The 22,038-nt window shown below is 50.5% G+C and overlaps 2 protein-coding genes and 1 long non-coding RNA gene across 7 annotated transcripts in view; 2 read left to right on the plus strand and 1 right to left on the minus strand.

Annotated features, from left to right (window-relative positions):
- The window catches only part of Zmpste24 (zinc metallopeptidase STE24), a 49,034-nt gene extending 44,447 nt beyond the window's left edge, over positions 1-4,587 (plus strand). For all 3 annotated transcript variants that reach the window (XM_010625911.3, XM_010625910.3, XM_019207737.2), the window contains 2 exons: positions 617-760; positions 3,752-4,587. In XM_010625911.3, the coding sequence (XP_010624213.1) occupies positions 617-760; positions 3,752-3,976 (369 nt within the window). In that variant the 3' untranslated portion in view covers positions 3,977-4,587. The remainder of the gene's footprint in view (positions 1-616; positions 761-3,751) is intronic.
- A 4,784-nt stretch (positions 4,588-9,371) lies between these two features.
- On the minus strand, positions 9,372-22,032 carry Col9a2 (collagen type IX alpha 2 chain). 3 transcript variants are annotated; one of them, XM_010626076.2, is made up of 31 exons: positions 21,988-22,032; positions 20,679-20,714; positions 20,533-20,595; positions 19,419-19,472; positions 19,274-19,309; positions 19,154-19,177; positions 18,793-18,846; positions 18,403-18,456; positions 18,254-18,301; positions 18,019-18,075; positions 17,880-17,933; positions 17,515-17,568; positions 17,060-17,113; positions 16,925-16,978; positions 16,792-16,845; positions 15,624-15,677; positions 15,199-15,252; positions 14,952-15,005; positions 13,999-14,043; positions 13,602-13,655; positions 13,274-13,327; positions 13,002-13,055; positions 12,852-12,923; positions 12,545-12,580; positions 12,412-12,456; positions 12,288-12,320; positions 12,018-12,164; positions 11,733-11,787; positions 11,261-11,449; positions 10,469-10,546; positions 9,372-10,120 (listed from the first exon to the last, which is right to left on the minus strand). In XM_010626076.2, the coding sequence occupies exons 1-31, from the start codon at positions 22,009-22,011 to the stop codon at positions 9,921-9,923; spliced, it is 1,944 nt and encodes a 647-aa protein (XP_010624378.2). In that variant the 5' UTR covers positions 22,012-22,032; the 3' UTR covers positions 9,372-9,920. The 3 variants fall into 3 exon arrangements, with proteins under 3 accessions (XP_010624378.2, XP_033623132.1, XP_033623133.1); XM_033767241.1 differs by lacking the exon at positions 13,274-13,327; XM_033767242.1 differs by lacking the exon at positions 12,018-12,164.
- On the plus strand, positions 18,242-20,629 carry LOC109118118. Its single transcript, XR_002025407.2, has 4 exons — positions 18,242-18,909; positions 19,121-19,489; positions 20,119-20,248; positions 20,335-20,629. It is a non-coding gene; the product is annotated as an uncharacterized LOC109118118 (long non-coding RNA).
- Positions 22,033-22,038: the final 6 nt, after the last annotated feature.

Below are 22,038 nucleotides of genomic sequence, written 5' to 3' on the forward strand. Positions count from 1 at the left end.
AAAAAAGAAAGAAAGAAAAAGAAATTTCTGGTCTGGTACAGCTTTCTATTCTTTTTTTCCCTTGTGTATTGATAAAGATATATATATATAAAATCTTTCTAACTAATCCATACAGCTCTAGGAGTCCTAAAGAGGATTTAAGGGAAACTTTTTGTTTTGGAGCCTCACATTATGGTTGGAAGCCTTGTCTGATTGTGGTCTTATGAAACAAATCCAGAATCATTCTAGCTCTTTAACTTTGGAGAGAAAATATCCCATTGCTATTGAGTACATCAGACCTTCAATTATAGGAAACTGACTCAAGCCTCCTCTTGTAGAACACATTTAACGTTGATATTTCAACATTTTGGAAATTTTATTTTCCCTTTGGAAAAAAAAAGGGAAACTATACAACTACCTAAATAACTTTTGCTATGTTCACACTGATATCTTACTTAAAATTCCACCATGATTTCCTTTTTTTCTCATATTTTTTCTTTTCCCTTATTTCCTTTTCCCTACCCTTCCCACTTCCACTACACCTTTATGCACTATGATTTCCTGTTGTGCTTTTGTGGTGCTATTTATCCCACAGCAAAATGCTTAGCAACAACTAAATTTTCATGTCATTTTCTAGATGAATTCTTTCCTGTGTTTTTCCTTGTTTGCTGTATTAATTCGTCGAAAGGAGCTTTTTGCTGCATTTGGTTTTTATGATAGCCAACCTACTCTAATTGGACTACTGATCATCTTCCAGTTTATTTTTTCACCTTACAATGAGGTAATGTATAATCTTTAAAATTGTCTCACATAGCACTTTGCCTATTGTAAATCTAAGCCCTTTAGGGTAGTATAAAAAGAAGTTGGCAAAGCTATACAGCCTCAACAAGTAGTTGAAATAGTCTTTTAGTCCCTTAATTGACAGGCCATTATGAAAAAGTAACAGGAAAATTCAAGCACAAATAAATAATGTTTGTATGCTGTTGAGAGGGGTAGAGAATTAGACTTTTAGACTTAGACATGAAAACCTTGATATTACACATACCTCAGAGATGTGGTAGGTGGAGACCAAACCTTGAGATGTCATATCCTCAGATATGCCCCCCTTTTTTGTGTATCAGGAATCGAACTCAGGACCTTGTGCTTGTGAAGCAGACACAGCACCACTGAGCTAAATTCCCGGCCCTGAGATGCCACATCCTAGATGCCCTAGGCCACCTGTGCTTGGGCAGAAGTCTTCTCTGTGAGGGGACAAAACCAAAAATAATTGGTGTGTGTATGGGCCTGATTAAAAGAGACTGCATGACAGTATTCCTCTGATTATTTTAGGACCTCTTGCTGACATATCCCATCTTTATGTAGGTATTATTTGAAGTGAACTCAACTACTGATTATAAAGGGAGGAGGAAAAAAAATCTCTGAACAAGGCGAGCAGAGGCCACCAAGGATAATCACCAGTGGCACTCCCACCTTTACTTAGAGAAGACCAGACTGTTCAGTTGGAGTCTAGCAGCTTTTACTTAGTGAGCTAATCAGTTACCTGATTTTCCAGTCCACTATAAGATAGGTTAAAGAAGAAAACTGGCCGGGTGTGGTGGCGCACACCTGTAACCCAGCACTCAGAAAGCTGAAGCAGGATGACTGAAAGTTTGAGGCCAGCCTGAGCTACACAGTGAGTGCAGAGCCAGCCTAGACCACATAGTGAGACCCTGTTTCGAAAAAAGAAGAAAACTGAACAGACTGTAATGGGAAATCACACTGATAGTAGCAACAATTATCAGCTCAACAGCAAGGGAAGAAACAAAAAGTATTTAAATCAGGTATGGGGGCACTTGCTTACCAGTGTAATCAGGAAGCTGAGGCAGTAAGAGCAAAAGTTTGAGGCCAGCCTGAGCTAAGTGATGTGTCCCTGTCTCAAAAAAGCATAAATAAACAAAGCCAGGTATAGTGGTATAAGCCTGTAATACCAGCTACTCAGGACGCTGAGACAGAAGGATGACAAGTTCAAGGCCAGCCAAGGCAATTTATCAAGACCCTGTCTCAAAATAAAAAAGGGCTACAGAAGTAACCAACCACTCTCTTGATCTTCCAGCTACGTAGGATCACGAATTCATTCCTTCACGCCCAGCTCAGTTAATGATTTTGCTCCAAAAAGTATATTAAGATTTGAAAGGAAACTACAGACAAAATTAGAAAGTATTTAAGGGATTCCCGGACTATTTCAAAACTCTGCTACTGACACATTAACAGTGGCTTTTTTTTTTTAACCTTTCTAAAAAACTTTTATGTTGAAATATTTCAAGTACCTGAAGTACTTCAGTTTACAAACAAGTTTCTCCCCTCAGAACTTGTATTTTCTTTCCCCTCCCTTTTTCCTTTTTCTTTCTCTCTCTTTCTTTTACCCTCCCTCCCTCCCTCCCTCTCTTCCTTCCTTCCTTCCACCAGATATGGAAACCAGGGCTTTTGCATCAAGCTACATCCCAGTCCTTTGTAATTTTTTTTTTTTTTTTTTTTTTTTTTTTTTTTAGCCTATGGCCCCCAAAACATGATTCTCCTGCTTCAGGCTCCCAGAGTGCTGGGTTACAGGCAAGTGCCACAACACTTGGCAGGATTTATATTTTCAGATGGAAAAGTCCATGTCATAATAGTCTTCACAAATTGTATACTTACTCTAGTGATACCACCTTGGTTTTTTGTTGTTGTTTTTTGGTTTTTTGAGACTGGGTCTCACTATGTAGTTGAGACTGACCTGGAATTCACTATGTAGCCCAGGCTGGTCTCGAACTCACAGTGATCCTCCTGCCTCAGCCTCCTGAATGCTGGGATTACAGGCGTGCGCCACCAGGCCCGACCTTCTAGTGATACTGTCATCGATCAGAAACTTACAGAAAATTGAGTTTTGAGATTATCAGGGCTGTGGCAGTTTTTGTTTGTTTGTTTTTTTTTTTTATTAACCTCGGTGAAGACTGTCTCCTTTAAAGGTGGGGGGGTGATGAGAACCCAGGCTCTCACACATGATGGGCAAGCACTCTGCCACTAAGCCTGCATTCCTGGCTCAAAGTCTGCATGCAAATTACCATGACTTCAGTTTGACTCTGTAAAGTGTGCATTGGCTTTAGAGTTCTCAAGAAGGACAGAACCATACCTTCCAGCTGTGTGGCTTCCAAAAGTTGTCTGATGTCTCTGAGCTTTACCTGCCTCAACCTTAGAGCAGAAATAAGAGATTGCTGGACAGCATGTAAAATGCCTGCCTCAGTGCTGGGTTCATGACAGATTCTCAACAAATGTAATTTTTTAAAAACCCCCAAAAGGTCAAGGATTTAGCTCAGTGGTTCCGCCGCCTGCCTCGCAAGCTCAAGGTCCTGAGTTTGATCCCCGGTACCAAAAACAAACAAACAAACAAAACCAAAAACCCGAAAAACCAGGGTCTCACTCTGTTGTTCAAGCTGGCCTTGAACTCACTATGTAGCCCAACTACTACTCAAATGTCATCCTCCTTCCTCAGCCTCCAGAGTGCTGGAATTACAGGCCTGTGCCACCGTGCCCGTCTAAACAAAACTAGTTGTTTTTTTTTAGTAAGGATGGTCTTCATATTTCTATTTCTGTTTCTGGTCTGTTTGCTTGTAGCACAAAAGGCCCAATTTATGAGAATCAGCCCACCCTAAGCCCGATTTGCGAGCCTTTCCCTCATGCTGAACCATGGGCCTCGACAGTCAGTGTCAGAGCCCTTCGTGACCGCAGAGCCCTAAAACACTTTGCTTTCCTTTTCTAGGTTCTTTCTTTTTGCCTCACAGTCCTGAGCCGCAGATTTGAGTTTCAAGCTGATGCATTTGCCAAGAAACTCGGAAAGGCTAAAGACTTATATTCTGCTTTGATCAAACTAAACAAAGATAATTTGGGATTCCCTGTCTCTGACTGGCTGTTTTCAATGTGGCATTATTCTCACCCTCCTCTATTAGAGAGACTTCAGGCTTTGAAAAATCCAAAACAAGACTGAGATGCCCAAGGTCCGTGACTGAAGACATTTCTGATTATTTCTGTCCTGGCAGCATGTTTCTGCTCTTGATATTTTTAAACTTTTTTTTTAAGAGAAAGAGAAACAATTAGGTACAGAAAAGCCCAGATATAAATGAATAATCTCATTTCAAAAATGATTTTAGTAATCAATTTCTTAAAACACTGGATGCAATTTTGAAGCTTAATGTTTTTTAATTTGCATAGTTTTGTCTTTGACATCTGATTTACCATCAGTTTGTTATATTTAAGAACTTGTTTTATGTATTCACTCATGGGTCTGTGTGTAAGGTGTGTGGGGCGCACGTGTACGAGGGGGCTCCTCTTACCTCCTTGGATCCTTTCTGCGAGGCGAAATAGTCCTGAATCACCATGCTCATGGCTAAGTTGAAATTTGTTTTTACCTTCATGCTGTTTTGATGTAACTTGGCCAATCAGTATTTTTAATAAGAAAGATAATGTTTAAATGAGAGTTGTCAGAAATATGCTCTGTTCTACCAAATTTCAAATCTATGTTGTTGCCCATCGATCAGGAATTTCTTTTTTTTTTTTCCTTTTCATTGAGTTTATTGGTACATTTTAGGTATACAGTACAGTTACATAGTTACATTCATCATTGGGATCTTGTACTTTTACATGACAGGTCTTGGTTCTCATTTTTTTCCCCTTACCCCTGCCCTCTGATCAGGAATTTCTGAGAGTGTTTTAAAATTAGAAATCACACATAGGATGTTTTTAATCAATGATTTTTAAAAAAATAAAATCTCAGTTTTTGCTTTTCCTTCCACCTCATAGGTATGATCCCATTAGAGGTGTATTAGCTTTTTCTCATTCATTCACTTTTATTCAATAAATAGTGTATTCTTTCATTTAGCAGAAATTGCCATATTGAACAGGTTTTGCAATGTTAAAAGTGGCAGAATATGGAAAAAAAAGAAATTACATTTAAAAAAACAAGGCATAAATACTCATGATTCTCTTAGAATATTACAGGAAAAAATATAGTTTTCTATCTTTCAAGGACAGAAGAGTTGGTTTTTATTTTTGGAATTTTTATCAGTAGTTGTAAGTACTATAGGGGCTGGTGCCATTTTTAAAAATTAATAATTCTTGATATGCAGATGTTTGCTTTCCAAAAATTGTCATGAAAGATTCCTACTTTTAAAAGCTGTATGTTTGACTGCTTCGAATCTCTGTCCACTTCCTGAATGAGAACTTATTTTGTGCCTAACACTCCCTGTCACTGATAATGTTTACTTTCTGGACATTTACTCCAAAGTGGGATTAACTACGTACCTTTGGTATCTGGCCATAAAATCTTTTGCTTAGCTGACATTTGACCGATGTCTTCACATGGACGTATAATAAAAATTAAAATCTAGTTTTGTACTGCATTGTTTATTTTCCTACAGCTAAAGTGGGGCAGCCCCTGCAGTTTTTATCCAGTGTCTTTTTCTTGTGACATCAGGCTCTGAGAACTGCCTTCTCTTCCCTCTGTGCCTTTAAATGCAAAGTTCAGTTCTGCACAAGTAAAATATTAAAAATTGCCAATGTAGACTTGTGTACCTTGTCTTTAATTTGATGTAATTTGTGTGTCATGTATTGCCCATATGTGTGTTTTCTAACCCTAGAAGAATGGGGTACTCTTGTATATGAAGGGTCAGTCACACGAGGAAATCGCTCTAATGCTGAATGGCATCAGCACTGTCCCCAGGCCTCACAGCGTCCTCTTCATGACTTCCTCCTCTCCACAGCGGTTCTTGCTGATGTTTCCTGAGAAGATTCATCTGGAGTCATTCCTTCTCCATTTTTGTAATTTCAAATTATTTCCGGCCTGCCTGGTCTGCTCCAGTTGCCTCTGGCCTTTCTGACTTACAAATATGGCAGCAGTAATTAGCTTTTTTTTTTTTTTTTTTTGTAATTAGCTTTTTAATATGTGACTGCCCTAGTCACCCAGTGTCCAGATGGTGGAGGCACAAGGAGGGTAAAAGAAGACTGATGGGTTCCTGAGATACTGGCCAATCGGGGAAAGAGGAGATAAGCCGACCAAGGAAGGACAGAGTGTCACTCTGCACCCTAAGACTTGCAGACAGGTAGGACCAGGGTGGAGTAGGTCCAATCCTTGGGTGACGAGGCATGACCCTGGCAAGTTTGATCTCTGATTCCAAGGCAGAGTCTGGGCTGTGTCTATATACTGCCTTTATCTGAGCTGACCCACTGCTGAAATCTAAGAGCTGCTTAGTAAATCCTGGAATAAATTTATTTTCATACCAATGATGTCCCAGATTTCTCCTTATACTTTATATGCTTACTGTTACTGCTTATCCTTTGTGTAGATTTCCCCTCCCTGAGGAGGCTTGCTTCTGCTTGGTCTTTTCCATCAATATTTTGCATACTTTTGTGTATGTATACTTTATGCAGCTTTTGACTATTTTGAGTATTCTATTATCATTAGCAGAAAACTTATTAAATGGCAGTTGAAGGCCTCTTGAAGTTCTGTCCTTAGAGGCCATACAAAAAATTTACCAAGAACTTATAATCTAAAACTGGTATCTAAATTAGTAACAAAAACTTGGGTGGGGGGTGTCGTGCTGGGCGCTGAACCCAGAGCCTCATGCATCTATGCAAGCATTACCACTGACCTGTATTCTCCAGCCCAGCTGAAAACGTGATTTAAAACCACAGTTGGGTTGGGGATATAGCCCACTGGTACGGTATTTGCCGTACAGCATGCACAAGGCCCCTGGATTTGAGTCCAGTACAGCAAATAAGGCACTTCGGGCTTTCTGACCACGATGGGAAAATACTAGTATTTGTTTTGAGGCTTTCAAGAAAGATTACATTTATCTAACTTTTGTTATAGTATAATAATTACTCTACTTCATTAGTAGTAATTATTAGCTTCTTACTGTGCCTTATTTAAAAGGTAAACTTTAGGAATGAAACTGTTAGCAGGATTTTCCTGAGCAGGTGTTGTGAAAGGGCAAGTGTAAAGGCCTTGACGCGGGAGCCAGCCTGGTGCTGGAGAATCACCGGAAGACCAGAGAGGCTGGGATGCTGAGTGCAGAGGGGAGGAGTGGGAGGTAGAGATGGGAGAGCAGACTTTGTAGGGTTTTGTGGGCCATAGTAAAAATTCAAGCCTTGGGTATGATGAGAAGCCATGGAAGGTTTGGAGCCAAGGGCTGACATGATCTGACTGAATTTAGCAGGCTCATTCTGGCTTCTATGTTAGGAACAAAGGGACTGGTTGGTAGGTCTTCTCAGTGCTTTTGGCAAGAGGTCATGGTGCTAGGCTGAGGTGGTTAGGGGTGCAGGCTGTGTCCTGGAGGAGCGGTGTCGAACCTCCGGAAAAGGCTGCTGTGCTGCAGTGTGCTTTCTGTTAAGCTCCCTAAATCCACCTTTTCCTAAGTGCAAATGGGAATTGATTTCCTACTTCATTAATGTCACACTAGATGTTTTTGGCCTCTCAAGATTTGGTTGTGGAGGGGCCAGTCCCTATTATGATCTGTGGAAAGAATAACCCAAACACTCGGGCCATCTGAAACACACCTCAGCCACACACAAACCCAGTACAAGTCCCTTCCTTCCTGGGGTTATGATTGTTGAGATCTTTTTCCCTTGAGCATTCTGATGAGGTTACATTTATTGAGCACCTGCTGCATGCCAGACACTGGTCTGTGTGGAGAAAGAACAGGAAATAAGAGATCAAAGTTCCTGCCTTGGTGGAGCTCATATTCTAGTGTCTTGTATGGACAGTGAGAAGTGCTGAGGAGAAACAGTCAAGCATGGGAGAGGATCTGGAATGTGAGGGTAGAGAGGACGTGGCTTTTGATGAAAACCTGCAGTGAAGAGGCTGGCACTGGTAACTCCGTAGGGACACATTCCAAACAGCAGCATAGTATGCGTGTGACTGAATCACGTTTGAGGAACAGCACAGGGCTGGCATTGCAGGAGTGGAACGGGCCAGGGTCTGAGCAGTGTTCAGAAGATGGACATGGGAGACTTGTCAATCGCACTAAGTGATCAGAGTGACATTTATTTACCAGGAAGTCCTAAGGTAGCAGACACTGGTCCTTATGAATTAGTCCCCTTTCAGCTCCTTCAACTACCTGAATTGTAAGAATTTCTCCGTGAGATTTGTGACTCATCTTCTCTGTGTAACCGAAACCCTTCAGTGGGCCTAGACTCAGAAAGGGCCAGGGGAGGGAGGGTCCCTGGGACAGTGTGGGGGGCAACTTCAAGTAGACCCTAAATCCAAGGTTTCAGATAGGACCAAATATGTGGCTCTGCCTAGGGAAAGGAGAACCCTCTGGTGCCACAGGAGTGCTCTGGGCTAGGGCAGCTATCCTTTTCCCTTCCTCTAGTGGGCCTTAGATTATCCACATCCCCAGGCTCCTTGGTAGCTGCATGGCTGGGGACCTTCTGAGGGGCTGGGGTACTGAAACTCAGGATTTGCCAAAGCACTGATGGGAAAGCCACCTTAGTGGCCGTCGGTACTACTCTGCCTGTCCCTGGTTATGACTGGGTTGGGGTAAGAGCTGAGATGTCCTTACTGGAAAATGTGTATGTTGAGGGGCAGGGAGAAGCGAAGATAGGCCAGTCTGTGGTGAGAGGTGGTGGGGCCTGGGCTTTAGCAGATGCTTGGGCTTCAGGCTAGAGTCATGTGCCTGCCTCTAATAAGGCTGAGGTGGGCGGAGGGCTTCATTTGGGAAAAACATGTGTCTAAATGATTTATTATGTACAGGTAAATTCCCTATGATGAACGGTATCATTATATCTAAAATGTACCAATAAATGTTTATCTAAAAATAAATAAATAAATAAATAAAACAAATCAGTCTTGGAGCAAGGGAATTGATCGCTCCCTGAATTTCAAAAACTCCTGGCTGGACTAAAGAGCAATAGGCCAGGAGGGTACATATCAGATCCGTGCCAGACTCCCCTAGACTTTTATCATCCAGGCCCATGTCTGTTTTCCTCCAGGCCAAGGAGCCCCTGGAAAGCTACAGCCAAGCTTCTCCAGGGTTGGCACACTGGATACTGAAACTTACCTCCAGCAGCCAGGCCCTGGTGAGGCAGTGGGTGTGCTGTACCTGGCTATGGCACAACTGAGTCTGTGCCGTAGCAGTACAAAGGCTCAGAATGGTTTGCCCAAAGTTAGACAAGCAGATCACCATTCTGCCTGTGCCCCAGGCTCTCCTCCCAGATGGTCCTCAATAGGCCATGCTGTCCCAATGCTCAGGGCGTCCCCAGATGAAGGAGTCCCACACCCTCCTTCCCTTCTAGAGCCCCTGACCACTCTGTCCATTGTCCAGACAATGGAGGCTCAGCAACTTCCCACCACATCCACCAAAAAACTTAGCCCAGCAACTCATATCCTGATTTGTACCCAAGTTGGGGGCTTTTATTTACAACAACAGAGACCAGAATGGATATGGGAGAAGCGGGTGGGAGAGAGTAATTCCAGAAAGAGAAAGCAGATGGGTGTTTAAATATGCAGATGGGAGGCTGGAAGGAAGGGTGGGACTGGCTTAAAGATGCCATTCCAGGGTGGTCACCCATCAGCAGCCACCCAGTAAGTCCAGAGAATGAGATCAGGAACCAGCAGAGACCTCAGTCCTCCTGCCCCAGTGATGAGATGGCCAGTGGAAAATGGTGCAGACTAAGGAAACATCTGGCAACATCTGGTGGTCCTCCAGGAAGGAAAGTGACCCTGCTCCCTCAGAACGTTGACTTTCCAGCAACACTTGCTCTATCTGTTGGTCTCACCTTTTCACTCTTAATGCCTTCCCTTCCCTTCCCCTGTGTTTTTGACTCCTTGTCCTCAAGACCTCCACCAAAGGTCCTGGGAAGCTAGCTCCCTGGGGTAGGAGCATGTCCACCTGGAGAGGACCCAGGATCCTGCAGGCCCTGTTCTGGCCTGCTGCTCACGGTCCTTTAATGGATCCAGGCTCTGTGAGGCGGGCAGAGGTATAGGCTGATGCTCCAAGGCAGGCTGCAGGTTCACAGAAGCCTGGCAGCCCCACAGGGCCTGGTAGGCCAGGTCGGCCTGCCTCTCCTGGAGCTCCTGGAGACCCTCGGTCTCCATCCTTGCCATTGATTGCCTGGCCAGGCCGACCAGGGAGTCCTGTAAAAGAGACAAAGTCAAGACATCGGGGCCTCCTCCTATCGTGCCCTAAAATTCTTAAGCTGGAATATTTTTCAGGTGGGGAAAACAAGACCAAAGACAGCATAGGAAGAAGGAGCTCTGCCCCCAAAACAGATTGTGGTTTCCATTGCTCACAACTCCCAGTCAATGAATACTCTTCCTTCCCCTCTGTAAAGTGACTATGAGCATCCCAGAACCCTCCGAGTCCCAGGTTCCGTTCTCAGCTAGACTGGGCTGACTGTGAGGCCTCCATGAAGACAGCCAGGTGTCCGTGGGTCATGAATCCCCAAGCACAAGGACAGAACGGTAGCTGCACAAAGATCTTACCCGGGATCCCTGGGGGACCAGGCATACCAGGGTGCCCACGTCCTACTTCGCCTCGGTCTCCCTTCTCTCCACGCTTTCCTGTAGACAAAAAAGTGAGTCTCGGTTTTTCCAGATTGAAAAATGATTTTCCCATTTTGTTTGTTATTTCATTTGTTTTATATAACTATCACTCCAGCACTGTGCTAGTTTAAAATAAGGGAGAGCCGGGCCAGGGATTTAACTCAGTGGTGACACCGGCTACCTAGCAAACGCAAGGTCCTGAGTTCAATCCCCAGTACCAAAAATAAATAAATAAAACAGGGGAAAGTGGTAAATGACCTAGGAAGGCCGGTTAAATAGAGGGAGGTAAAGACAAAGGGTGGACAGTTACATATCTGATAAATTTTAGGACAGGGAAGTGTCCAATAACATACTTAGCCTTTACCATGTATCAAGCAGTGAACTAAGAATTCTATATAAATCACCTCTGAGTGTAATCCCCACAAAAAACTATGAGGTTGGTGCTGTTACTGTCTTCACTTTACAGTAGACAAATCTAAGGCCCAGAGACATAGAAAGATGTTTATGAGACACCATGAAATACCATGAAACTATAAAATAGTACATTCGTTCCCATTAATCTGCTAAGGGGAAGAGCCCAGGAAAGCCGCCCGGAGAGTTTGCTGAGGAATGGGAAACGCTCAGTCTCATCCTGGGAACCAGAGTGAGACCCAGTGGGGTGATGGAAGCTGAGCACTCAGCCACCCAAGGCCCCACTGCCCAGCCCCACTCCCTCCAAAGAGCAGCACTCACCCTTGGGTCCTGTGTTGCCAATCTGACCCACAGCTCCTACAATGCCAGGAATGCCCCGAGGGCCAGGGTGCCCGTGCGGTCCCTGCTTGCCTGGGTACCCAGGTGGCCCAGGGGGTCCTGGAGGACCCATCATCCCTGCTGCACCAAGGGCTTCCCGCTTGGCACTCACAGCCACCTCTGCCAGTTGCTCTAGAGGGAGGAGAGGGACAGACATCTGTGAGACAGTTGTCAACACACACTCCTGAAGCAGAGCACCCTGACAGTTCCTGGCCCCTTGGTTTGCAGACAGAAAAGCCTCGGGTTTGCTTTCTCCCTTCCCCAAGCCCTGTTTCACCGAAGTTAAAGATCCAGGGTGATTTATTTATCCAAGGGATCCGTAGCCCCTTGGAAGCTGAGCTGGAAAGACAGTCGGGGACTCCAGAGCCTCAGGCAACACTGGAGAGGCTCTAGAGGGTGGCTGCGCTCCCCTCACCTTGCATCATCTTCAGAACCACGTCCACGATGTGCTGGTCACTGGGATCTCGGCCCTGAAAGCAGAGGTCTTTAGGGAGAACCAGTGGCCCCAAGACTGATCTGCAGCCTTTGACCCTCCTGTTCCCACTCTCCCAGGAGCTGCCCTGTGGTACATCACCCTCTTTTATCTGGGCGTGGAACCAGTTCAAGGCAGCAGCCCTCCGGAAACTCAGTTTGGAGGCGAAAACCACCAGGAGTCTCCTACCGGCGATGGCCAGCACCGCCCTGCCCTGGGGTAACTCACCGCTAGGCCCTGTCTCCCGGGCTGGCCTGGCACGCCTCGGTCTCCAGACAGTCCTCGAGGGCCGGGCAGCCCAGGGTAGCCCTGCACCCCTGGGGACCCCGCATCTCCACTGGGGCCAGGGTAGCCAGGTTCTCCTCCGACGCCTTGCTGTGGGCGGCGGGGGTGTGGAAGGCAGAGGTGAGAAGGCCAGGGCGGGTAGGGTGGGGGCTGGCAGGGGCCCCCGGAAGTAGAGGGAGACTGAGCAGCCGGCTTGGGGAAGGGTGGACTCACCTGGCCCCTGGGCCCCCGCTCTCCAGACTCGCCCTGTAGGCACAGGCAGCGGCAGTGACTGGCAGTGACCCAGTGACCGAGCGGAACCGCCGGGCCCCTCTCCCCTCCACCGCGCCGCACTCACCTTCTCGCCTTTCTCTCCGGGGAGGCCGGCCACCCCCGGGTCGCCCTGCCGAGAGAGAACCAGGGTCAGGAGGGCGCCAGCAGCGGTGTGGAGAGGAGCGGGCGCGCCCGGCGCTGGGACCACTGAGACTCACCACTCCGCCGCGGGGGCCGGTCTTCCCTGGGAAGCCCTGGAGACAGCAGAAGAGGGGCTTGACGAGTTCCCCTCTCCAGGGAGGGGTGCTCCAGGGGTCCCCTCTCACCAGCCCCACCCAGACCAACAGACCAGATCCCTGGGACCCGCCTGGGATGAAACTTGGGACCTCGCGCCTGCTCAGCAAGCACTATACATTCCCGGCGGGATGCACACTTGGAGAACTCAGAATCTAACTGAGCTCCAGGGACCCCGCCCCGCCCCAGTCCTGAGCTGCTTTCCCTGGTGTTTTCAGCCCCGTTTGGCACCTTGTCTCCCTTGATGCCTGGCAAGCCTTGGGGCCCTGGAATTCCAGGGGGACCCTGTTCCCCCTTGGGGCCCTGAGAAGAGAAGCCAGAGGAATAAATCAGTCGCCGGGGTGAGCTCCCCACTGCCCACCCAAGCTGGGCTGCACTCACCTGTCGTCCTTGAGGGCCTGGCTGCCCCACAGGCCCCCTCTCACCACGATCACCCTGAAATGGAAAGAGAAGGTCACACCCAGGCTTTCAGCTGGGGCAGCCTCCCCAGGACACCCTGGTGCCCTCCAGTTTTGTGGTCACCAGCAGGGGATCCTTTGGTCCACTTCACAGACCAGGAAATTGAGGCCTTGCCAGAGGACCCAGCCCCTGAAGCCAACAGTGCCAGCTGTTACAAGGGCCCGGAGGGAGGGACCACTGCTACAGGCACTTACCTTCTGCCCTATGATGCCCCGGGGACCAATTTCCCCTCGAGGCCCTGGCTCTCCCTGGAGAGATGAGACATCCGGGTAAGGGGTAGGCCTGGTGGGACCCTCCCTGCCACACCTGGCTCACTCCTCCCCACTCTTGGGTCTCGCTGATTGGCTTCCTTTAGGGACACAGCCTAGAATAGAGACAGCGCTTCTTTCCCGAGTCAGTGGGTCTGGGAAGACACAACCCAGAGCATCCCTAGGTTGGTTCCACCTGGCTGTGTGGTCAGAGCAGGGCCCTCAGGCCTGGGAGGACCAAAGCCACCTTGTGTCAGTGGAGGGGGACACTTACCTCCTTCCCAGGAGGACCAGAGAATCCAGGGAGGCCCTGCTGGCCTGGCTCACCCTGCAGGAAAATAGCACAGGTCAGTCAGCCAAGCACCATGGGCCCTGAACAGTCTGTAGCCAAATGAGTGGCTGAAGGGAAAGGGTGTTCTTGGTCAAGTCCTGTGGGCTCCACTAATTCGCCTGTGTTTCTATCACCTTTGGATTTACATCCATCCTGTTTCCACTAAGCCAGGCTGAGGGATGTGGGAAGGCGTCGGGGGTGCGGGTGGGGTGCCAGGAGGGAGGTGGCTAATGCTCAGGTCTCAGGTCTGGGGTGAGGCCTGGGTCATGCTTCGGTCTCTGCCTTGTGGCTCCCCTACTCCGATGGAACCAATTCTGCCTCCAACTTGCAGTCATCTCACCTTGTCCCCTGGGCCTCCTTTTACTCCAGGCTGGCCTGGCACACCCTGCAGAAAGAAGTTGACATCAGTTTCTGCCCTGGCACCTGTTGCTTTGCCTCCCATCCCAGTCCTGGTTTCCTCCACCTCATGGGAGACCCAGGTGTGGGTTCAGACTGTTCTCTTAACCCCTGTGGGTGGCCCTGGTGGGAGAGGAGTGGGGTACGAGGTACAGGGGAACACTGCCTGGAGGGCCTGTGTCTGTGGGCAAAAGGGAAGTCACGGGCACACCATGAGTACAGGATTCAAGTCTGCACACAGGCACAGCTCAGCGGACTTTGGCCAGTCCATGCCCCAGCAGGCGGGGACACTCCCAGGACTGGGCTACAGAAGGTAGAGGGTGGAGATGGGCCTGCACCGGAGAAGGCACGGAGAGAACCAGGAAGGCCACTCTAAACAGAGGGTCCAGAAGGAGCCTGAGGGTGTGCACACATGTAGAGGAGCGGTGAGGACAGAGTGATAGCGGCCAATGAAGTAAGAAAGGTAGGCTGGGGTCAGATTATGGTGGTCACTGGATGCTGGATGAGCTATGAAGTAAGGATTGCATCTGTCTTTTCCGTGTGTAACTGTTTGCCTCGAGTTCCCATAACTATTTACTGAATGACTTTCCTGGAGGTGATGAGGAGCCATGAAAGTCAGGGAAATGGTGAGATTGCATTTAGCCGCCAAGAAGGCCTGGAATGGCAAGAGAAAGCCGGAGCAGTTCTCTAAATGGGGAAGGCTAAGCCCGGACATGGGGCACAGAGGTGGTAATTGAAGCATGAGATGGCGACAGAGCGAGAGCCCAGGTGTGGATCGTGACCTCATCAGCCGCTCACAGCCTCATGGGGAGGCGGCTAACAGCGCCTGGCCTCTCTGAGCCCAAAGAGAAGCAGTTCGACCACGGAGCAGCCTGTGCGGCTCCACCTGATACTCACCGCTAGGCCTTGGTGGCCTGGGTTACCTGGATGCCCTGCCTGTCCTGCGCTGCCCTGGAGAAACCAAGAACCAGAAGCACAAATGAGAAGCCCAGCCATGGGGCCCATGGCCTTCACCCCAGTGCAGGTGGGGAACATGTCTGGAGGCAGAGATACATGGGAGATCCTGGGGATCGCGTGACGAGACCCAAAGCCCTGAGCAGAGAGGGCCCTGGCTCCCCAGTCCCACCAAGCAGTCCCCTCTTACTTTCACGCCAGGTGTGCCTGGGGTCCCATCCTTGCCATCGATGCCTGGGGAGCCCTGCTCAGGAAGAAAGGACAGGGAGCTTCACAGTGGGGAGATGGCTGGAGTTGAGACGCCCACCCACAACAGGGCAACGTGCAGGTACCGAGGAGATCTGGTCATCTCAGGAAACCCCACTAGCTCATTGCTGGAGGGGAGCTGAGTGACAAGGGGCTGAGGGAGAAAGGCCCAGCCCTTCCTCAGGTGGTTAAGCGTCCAGGTGACTACAGGCAGCCCATGATCTCTTTCATAGCACCTCTCCTGTTTACTGGTGGAGAAACTAAAGTGTGGAGAAGAAGGCACTGCTGAGATCTCAAGCTCCGCATATGCTGGCACTGTGGACCCTCAGACCCGACCCCATGGCCCAGGCCTGGGCCTCTGGCACTTACGGTCGCTCCCTTTGGACCTGTTATCCCCTGGGGTCCTCGAACACCTTGGCTGCCCTGCAAAGTAGGCAGAGGTCAGGTCCCTGTCAGGATGCTGAGACCGCCTGGCTGTGCAGAGAGCGGCCTTATCTGAGCTAGTGGCTTCGGAGTCTCAGACTCTGTGACACAGGCTGCACTGTGCTGGGGCTGGAGTTAAGGGGGGAGGGCAGGACTGGGGAGGGGTTCCCGGAGCTGGCGTTCCCCGAGACCACAGCTCACTTGGGCAGGGAACAGGACCATTCGAGCCAGTGTGTGGGCTTATTTGTACGGAAAGGCAGGTTGTCTTGATCTGAAGACCTGTGCAGTTTTGAGATAATTGCAACAAACTGAAGGCAGACTGGTTATTAGTTGATGGTAAGGAAAAACTATCTTGTTACTTGTGAGAGTGATGTGATTATGTGAAGGGAAAATTTTATTTTTGTTTGTTTTTCGTGTTTTGGTACCAGGGATTGAGCTCGGGTCCTTGCGCTTGCAAGGCAGGCCACCGAACCACTGAGCTAAATCCCTGGCCCAAGTCTTTTTTTTTTAACAGATACCGTCAGAAATGTTTAGGGGTAAGATGACATGATATTGAGGATTTTCTTGGAAACATCAGAGCAAGACAGTAATGGTGGAGGAAAGGGGGAGGGAGACAGACGGAGGGACTATGGCAAGATGTCAATAACTGTGGAACCTGCGAGACTGCCAGATGGGATCCATTACATCAGCCTCTCTACTTTTATGTATATTTTAAAACTTGCATTATAGAATTTTTTTAAAAAATTATACTTTCTGCTCAGTTTTCCTGTAAACCTAAAATTGCCCAGGATTATCTGTTAACTGAATAGAAAGAAAGAATTAGGAGAACCCGGAGCCAGACCAAATCCCATCAGTCCCCGGTTGATTTGCTGGAATGTCATTGTCTGGCCCCAGTGACCACAGGCCTGGATCCCAAAGTCTGAATGTGGGTCACCTGGACTCTGCCAGACGATCTGACCTCCCCCAGCAGTCACCCACAGGCACAGATGCGCATGCACACACACACACACACACACACACACGTATGTACACTCTTGCCAGCCTTGGGTGGGGCTGAGTCCTGCCCGGTGCTGCCCCTGGGCCCTGATCAGGCAACAGCTGCCCAAGCACTCACCACGTCACCCCTCTCCCCAGGTCGGCCTGGTGGTCCCCTCGGACCTTCCTCACCCTAGCAAGGACAGACAGGAATCCATGTTACATGGGCTCAGGAGCTCCAGCCTGGAGCCAGGGGACGGGAGCAAGCTTACCGGTGACCCAGCAGCGCCAATGGAGCCCAGCATGCCTTTATACCCTTGAGGACCCTGGGCAGAGGAAAGATGTGTGGGTCAGGGCTGGCTGGTCCCACAGACCAGGGAACAGTGGTCACCATTAGATTCACTTACCATCTCTCCCTTGGGTCCTGCCATTCCTGGGTAGCCCCTGATGCCCTGGGGACCCTGTCAAGACAGAAAAATCACAGCAATTGCAAGGCCCACTTCCTGATACCTCCCCGACCCCAACCCTTTTCACAATGCCCCTTTGAAGTACGCAGCCCAGTCTCTAGCTCACAGATGGGATATTGAGGCTCAGAAATGGGGGTACTTGCGAGGGTCACACAAAGTGGCACGACCTGGACCCCAGCCAGGCTTTGGCTGGTAGCTTTGGTTTCTGCTCCTTAATCCCTCCTCTCCCAATTGCTCCTCGGCCTTTTGGCTATGATCAAGTATAATCCCTCCTCTCCCACCTGCAGACATTCCCAGATGGACATGGGCCTCTTTTATAAGCCTGAGCAGTGGAATGACCCCAGGAAGGACTTCCAGCACGAGACAGGCCAGGCTCAGGGGAAGGTGTTCCTTACCGGTGGTCCGGGGATGCCTTGCTCTCCAGAGGTACCCACATCTCCTTTGGGACCCTAAGAGCAGGGATGAGCTATCAGACAGGCAGGAGATGGTGAGATAAACACTCAGGGAAGAATACCAGCCAACTTCCCCAGCAAGACCGGCCAGGAAAGGCCCTTAGACACCATGCGGTCCCACGCTACAAATGGGGAAATGGAGGCTGAGTGAGGAGAAGGGACTTGTCCACAGACTCACTGGCCTGGGACACAGGCTTCCTGCCTCCCAGCTCAAAGCTCTGTCCCAGAGGAATGGGAGAAAGGGTGAACTATGAGTCAGGCTCCTCCCGCACAGCCCCCAGTCCATGGGCCTCAGTCTCCACACTCACCGGCTTTCCCTGGCGGCCAGGGTCCCCCAGAACCCCACGTTTGCCTGGATGCCCCTGCAGGGAAGGGGAGAGCTCACTGTGAGGCTCCCCTCCTGATCGCCTGCCCTGCCCTCCCAAGACACAGACCAGGAGCTCTCACCTTCACTCCCTGCAGCCCCAGGGGGCCTTTGGCACCCGCTGGACAGTTGGTTGGACACTGGAAAGACAATCTCATGGCCCTGGGGTCACTCCCCAGCCAGGCCAGCTAGGCAGCATGTTCCCACCTTGTCACCTCTGGAACACTCTTCCCGCCTCTCCTGGATGTCCCTCCCCAACCCACTGGCCCTCTCTCCATGTCGCCTCCCAGCACTCCTGTCCCAAACCCCGCTTCTCACCAGGAAATCTGCACTCCCTTCCAGGCCCTGGATGGTTCCTGGGCGCCCCTGGAAGAGACATACGAAGATGGAATCCAATCTGGCCCTTCCCCACCCCAAACCCCTTCCCTAGGAGCACATGGCCACGTGGGACATCTGAGGACACTCACCGGTTTCCCAGGAGGTCCTGGGGGCCCTGCTGGCCCTTGTGGTCCTGAATCTCCCTGGAAGCAAGAGCCCAGTCATTGCACCATCCAGCCCAGCCCCTAATATCTCTGCCCCTCCTCCATCCTACCACCGCCCTACCCACTGGACCCCCCAAGACACTTCCTGTGAGTCACCAGTGTGGGGAAATGGGGAGGGGACTGGCAGGAGATGGTGCCAGCCCTCAGACTCCCCGAAAAGGAGGGTGGGCTCAGCAGGACAGATTTCCGTGTCAGACCTGGGGAGGTCCCCTCTGGCCAGCAGCAGGCTCAGAAACTCCTGAAGAGCCCACTCCAGCTCGCCAGCCTGGAGGCAGAGGGCAGGAGGCAGGGTGAGTAGACAAGGCTGGGGCTCACCTTGGGCCCTGGGATTCCGATCTCACCAGGGAGACCAACAGGTCCAGGTTGCCCCTGGGAAGCAGAGACTTGGATGTCCAGGATGCCTCAGGGAGTCAGTCCAGCCAGGACAGGAAGGTAAGGACAGGCACCCAAACCTCCTTCTCCATTCTGACTCTTTGGGCTCTCGAGGCCATAGAATTCCAGGGTCAGTGGATAGGGCCAGAGTGGGCTGGGCCAAGGCCTCAGAAAGCCTGCCCATCCGTGGCACTGTCACAGCACACTGGCCCCTCCCCAGGAGGCTGTCCCCCCTCCCAAGTGCTTCCCTTGTCCCCTCCTTTCCTTACAGGTCTGGGACACTGCCCTATCACTGAGGACTTACAGGAGGTCCAGCGAAACCAGGACCCTACAACAGAAGAAAAGGAAATTAGGTTCACAGCTCCCTCTACCTGTCCTCCCTACCTGTGGGAGATGTCTCAGAGCCTGCACAGGTGGTACTCACCGGCAGGCCAGGGGGACCTGGGAGCCCAGGCTGGCCCTGTAGGGACAATGGGAGAGACTCAGAGACGGGGGATCCTGGTCTCTACTGCAGTCCCTCCCAAAGTCGGGTCCTAGATTACCCACAAAGTCCTCAGCAGGCCACTTGCCTTGACTCCAGGTGTTCCCATGGGACCAGGCTCTCCCTTGGCTCCAGTTAAACCCTGGGAAGAAAAAGAAGGTAGGATCCAGGGGGGCAACCTGCTCCCACAGGGTGGGGCAGGTCCAGAGGCTTCTTTTCACTGCACCCCATGAAAGCCTAGGGACCTTAATGCCTCCTTTTCCCTTTCCCTAGTTCCCAGTATGGCCCTGGGAGGCCAGAAAATTCTCACTCTCTCTCTCTCTCTCTCTCTCTCTCTCTCTTTTTTTTTTTTGGTACCAGGGATCAAACTCAAGCTTGTGCTTGCAAGGCAGGTGGCAGCACCGTTGAGCTACATCCCTGGCCCAAATTCTCCTCTTTTGAAAGCCTTATCAACCCAAGTCTCACAGCTCCCAGTGCAGGAGTCTAGAAGACCTAGACATGGGTCTGGATTGGCCACAGGCTTGATGTTTGCCATTGGCCAATTTTTTTGGGGGGGGTCCTTAGTTTTCTCATCTGCAAAATGAGCTGGTCATGCCTACCTCTCTGGGTGGATGCGAAAGCCCTGTGCTAGTAGAAGGCTTTGTAATCTTTGCAGCGGGGGGATGAGTTTGGGAAGTTCTGGTCCCAGCCCTGGTCACATCTACTGAGCCAGGGGGACAGATGCAATGCATAAGGACCTCTTCTTTCTCCCATCTTCTAGTGACTGACCCAAGTGTATCCCCCCGCAGATGACTGTCACCATGCCCCTGGGGCTGGAGGCCTTGGGGGCTTCTGGGAGTTCTGTGGTATCAGCTAAATAATGCTCTTCTACTGAGTTGGCGAAAAGAAAAGGGAACACACAAGGACAGCCCTCTCCAGGTAAGTCAGTCTGATCCCTACAAGTCAGAGATGTGACACTCAACTCTGAGGGCTGCTGACAAACAGGATGACCTTGCACCTCACAGAGAGCGGAAGCCTCTGGACCCCGGTTCCCGTGATTCAGTGCCCCAGAGGAGGGTGTGAGGTTCCAGTAAGGTTGCAAGTCATGTGAAACTACGGGGGCTCACAGCTGGGCAGTCTCCACCCTGAACAGGTATGGAAGGAAGCCAGACCAGGCTTCAGTCAGTAGCTGGGGCCCTCCCCTGTTCGGTGCAGGCACTCACATCAATCCCTGGCTTCCCATCCGGCCCATCTGGCCCTGGTCTGCCAGGCTCTCCCTTGAGCCCCTTGAAAACAGAAGTGGAGCAAATATTAGCCAGACGACAGCAAAAACCAGAAAGGTAAAAAATCACAGGGAAAAAGAACTCACCGGAGGGCCGGCTTTCCCAGGGGGCCCCTTGTCACCCTGCAAGATACAAGTGTAAGAGCACTGTATGTGTGGTTCATGCTTCCCCGAGAAGGCATCCAAGGGCCTGGGGGCTGGTCTTGGGGTCCCTTGGCCTTGCAATTTTGAAGAAAACAGCCCCCTTTCTTACATACAAAAAACCTACTATAAAGGTCTTAAAACTAAGCTTGCTGGGGAGGGGGAAATCTCCATGCAAGTGCGTTTTGAACATGCTAACGTTGGTAAAGTGACCATTATGAGGCCCACAAAACCATGCTGTGGGCTCTGAGTGAGCTGGAAGAGGCCTCTTGGATCAGCATGGGGAGAAGGCAGGGGCTTTTAGAAAAAGGGTGGGTGGTGGCTCTGCTCTGGACTGCGGGGAGGAAAGGCAGAGGCTGGAGCAGGGGGAAGGACCCAGGGGCCAATAAAGCGACAAGATTCAAAACGTTCCTGAAGAGGGAAGGAACTCATTTCTGAACGACAAAGGACCCTTGGGGAAGACAGGCAGAGCTAGTGGAGTCAGATTCAGCCCCAAAGAGGCCCCCAGTCGTCCAGAGCCTGCAGCGGCCAGGCCTGGCTGGGGTCCAGCATCCTGGGTTGGAGGGGAGGCACCAGGCTGAATAGAAGTCTGTCCAGACAGTAAACATGGTGCTCACCTCCTGGGGGAGCCTCCAGAATGAGGTATTTAACCCTCACCATGGCAGAGGGAGCAGGGAACAAGCCCGGCTCATTCTAAATCGGGAGGAAAAAAGCGAAGGGAAGAGACAGGAGCTGGTCAGCGGTCTGGCCGAGGCCCCCCAGCTATCCTGAAGTCAAGGCGTCTCCTACCCCAGAAGGAGAGGAAAGGAGGAAGGGGAGATAAGGACTGTCTGTGAGCAGCGGCTGGAAGACTGAACAGCAGTCTCTTGTCCCTGGGTGACTGTAACCGGCTCTGCATTTCAGGGAGACAGGAGCTTCAGCGGTCTGGCCGAGGCCCCCCAGCTACCCTGAAGTCAAGGCGTCTCCTACCCCAGAGGGAGAGGAAAGGAGGAAGGGGAGATAAGGACTGTCTGTGAGCAGTGGCTGGAAGACTGAACAGCAGTCTCTCTTCCCTGGGTGACTGTAACCGGCTCTGCATTTCAGGGCTGTTTTGAGGTTTTTGCTGAACAAACAGGCTCCTTGTAGTGCTTGCTGGCGTCGCCTACTGGAAACACAAGGCACTACACCTCGAGGCGCCCAACCCCCTCATTCACAAAGTTTCCCTTTGTCCGAGGCTTCCCTCCCTCCCTATCCAGCCCCAAGTTCAGAAACTCACGTCGATGCCATCCGATCCAGGCATTCCCGGCGGGCCTGGGGGGCCCCGAGG

This window comes from Fukomys damarensis, unplaced genomic scaffold (genome assembly GCF_012274545.1).
Source record: "Fukomys damarensis isolate Sample0158 unplaced genomic scaffold, DMR_v1.0_HiC HiC_scaffold_23, whole genome shotgun sequence".
In the NCBI taxonomy this organism is placed as follows: Eukaryota; Metazoa; Chordata; class Mammalia; order Rodentia; family Bathyergidae; genus Fukomys; species Fukomys damarensis.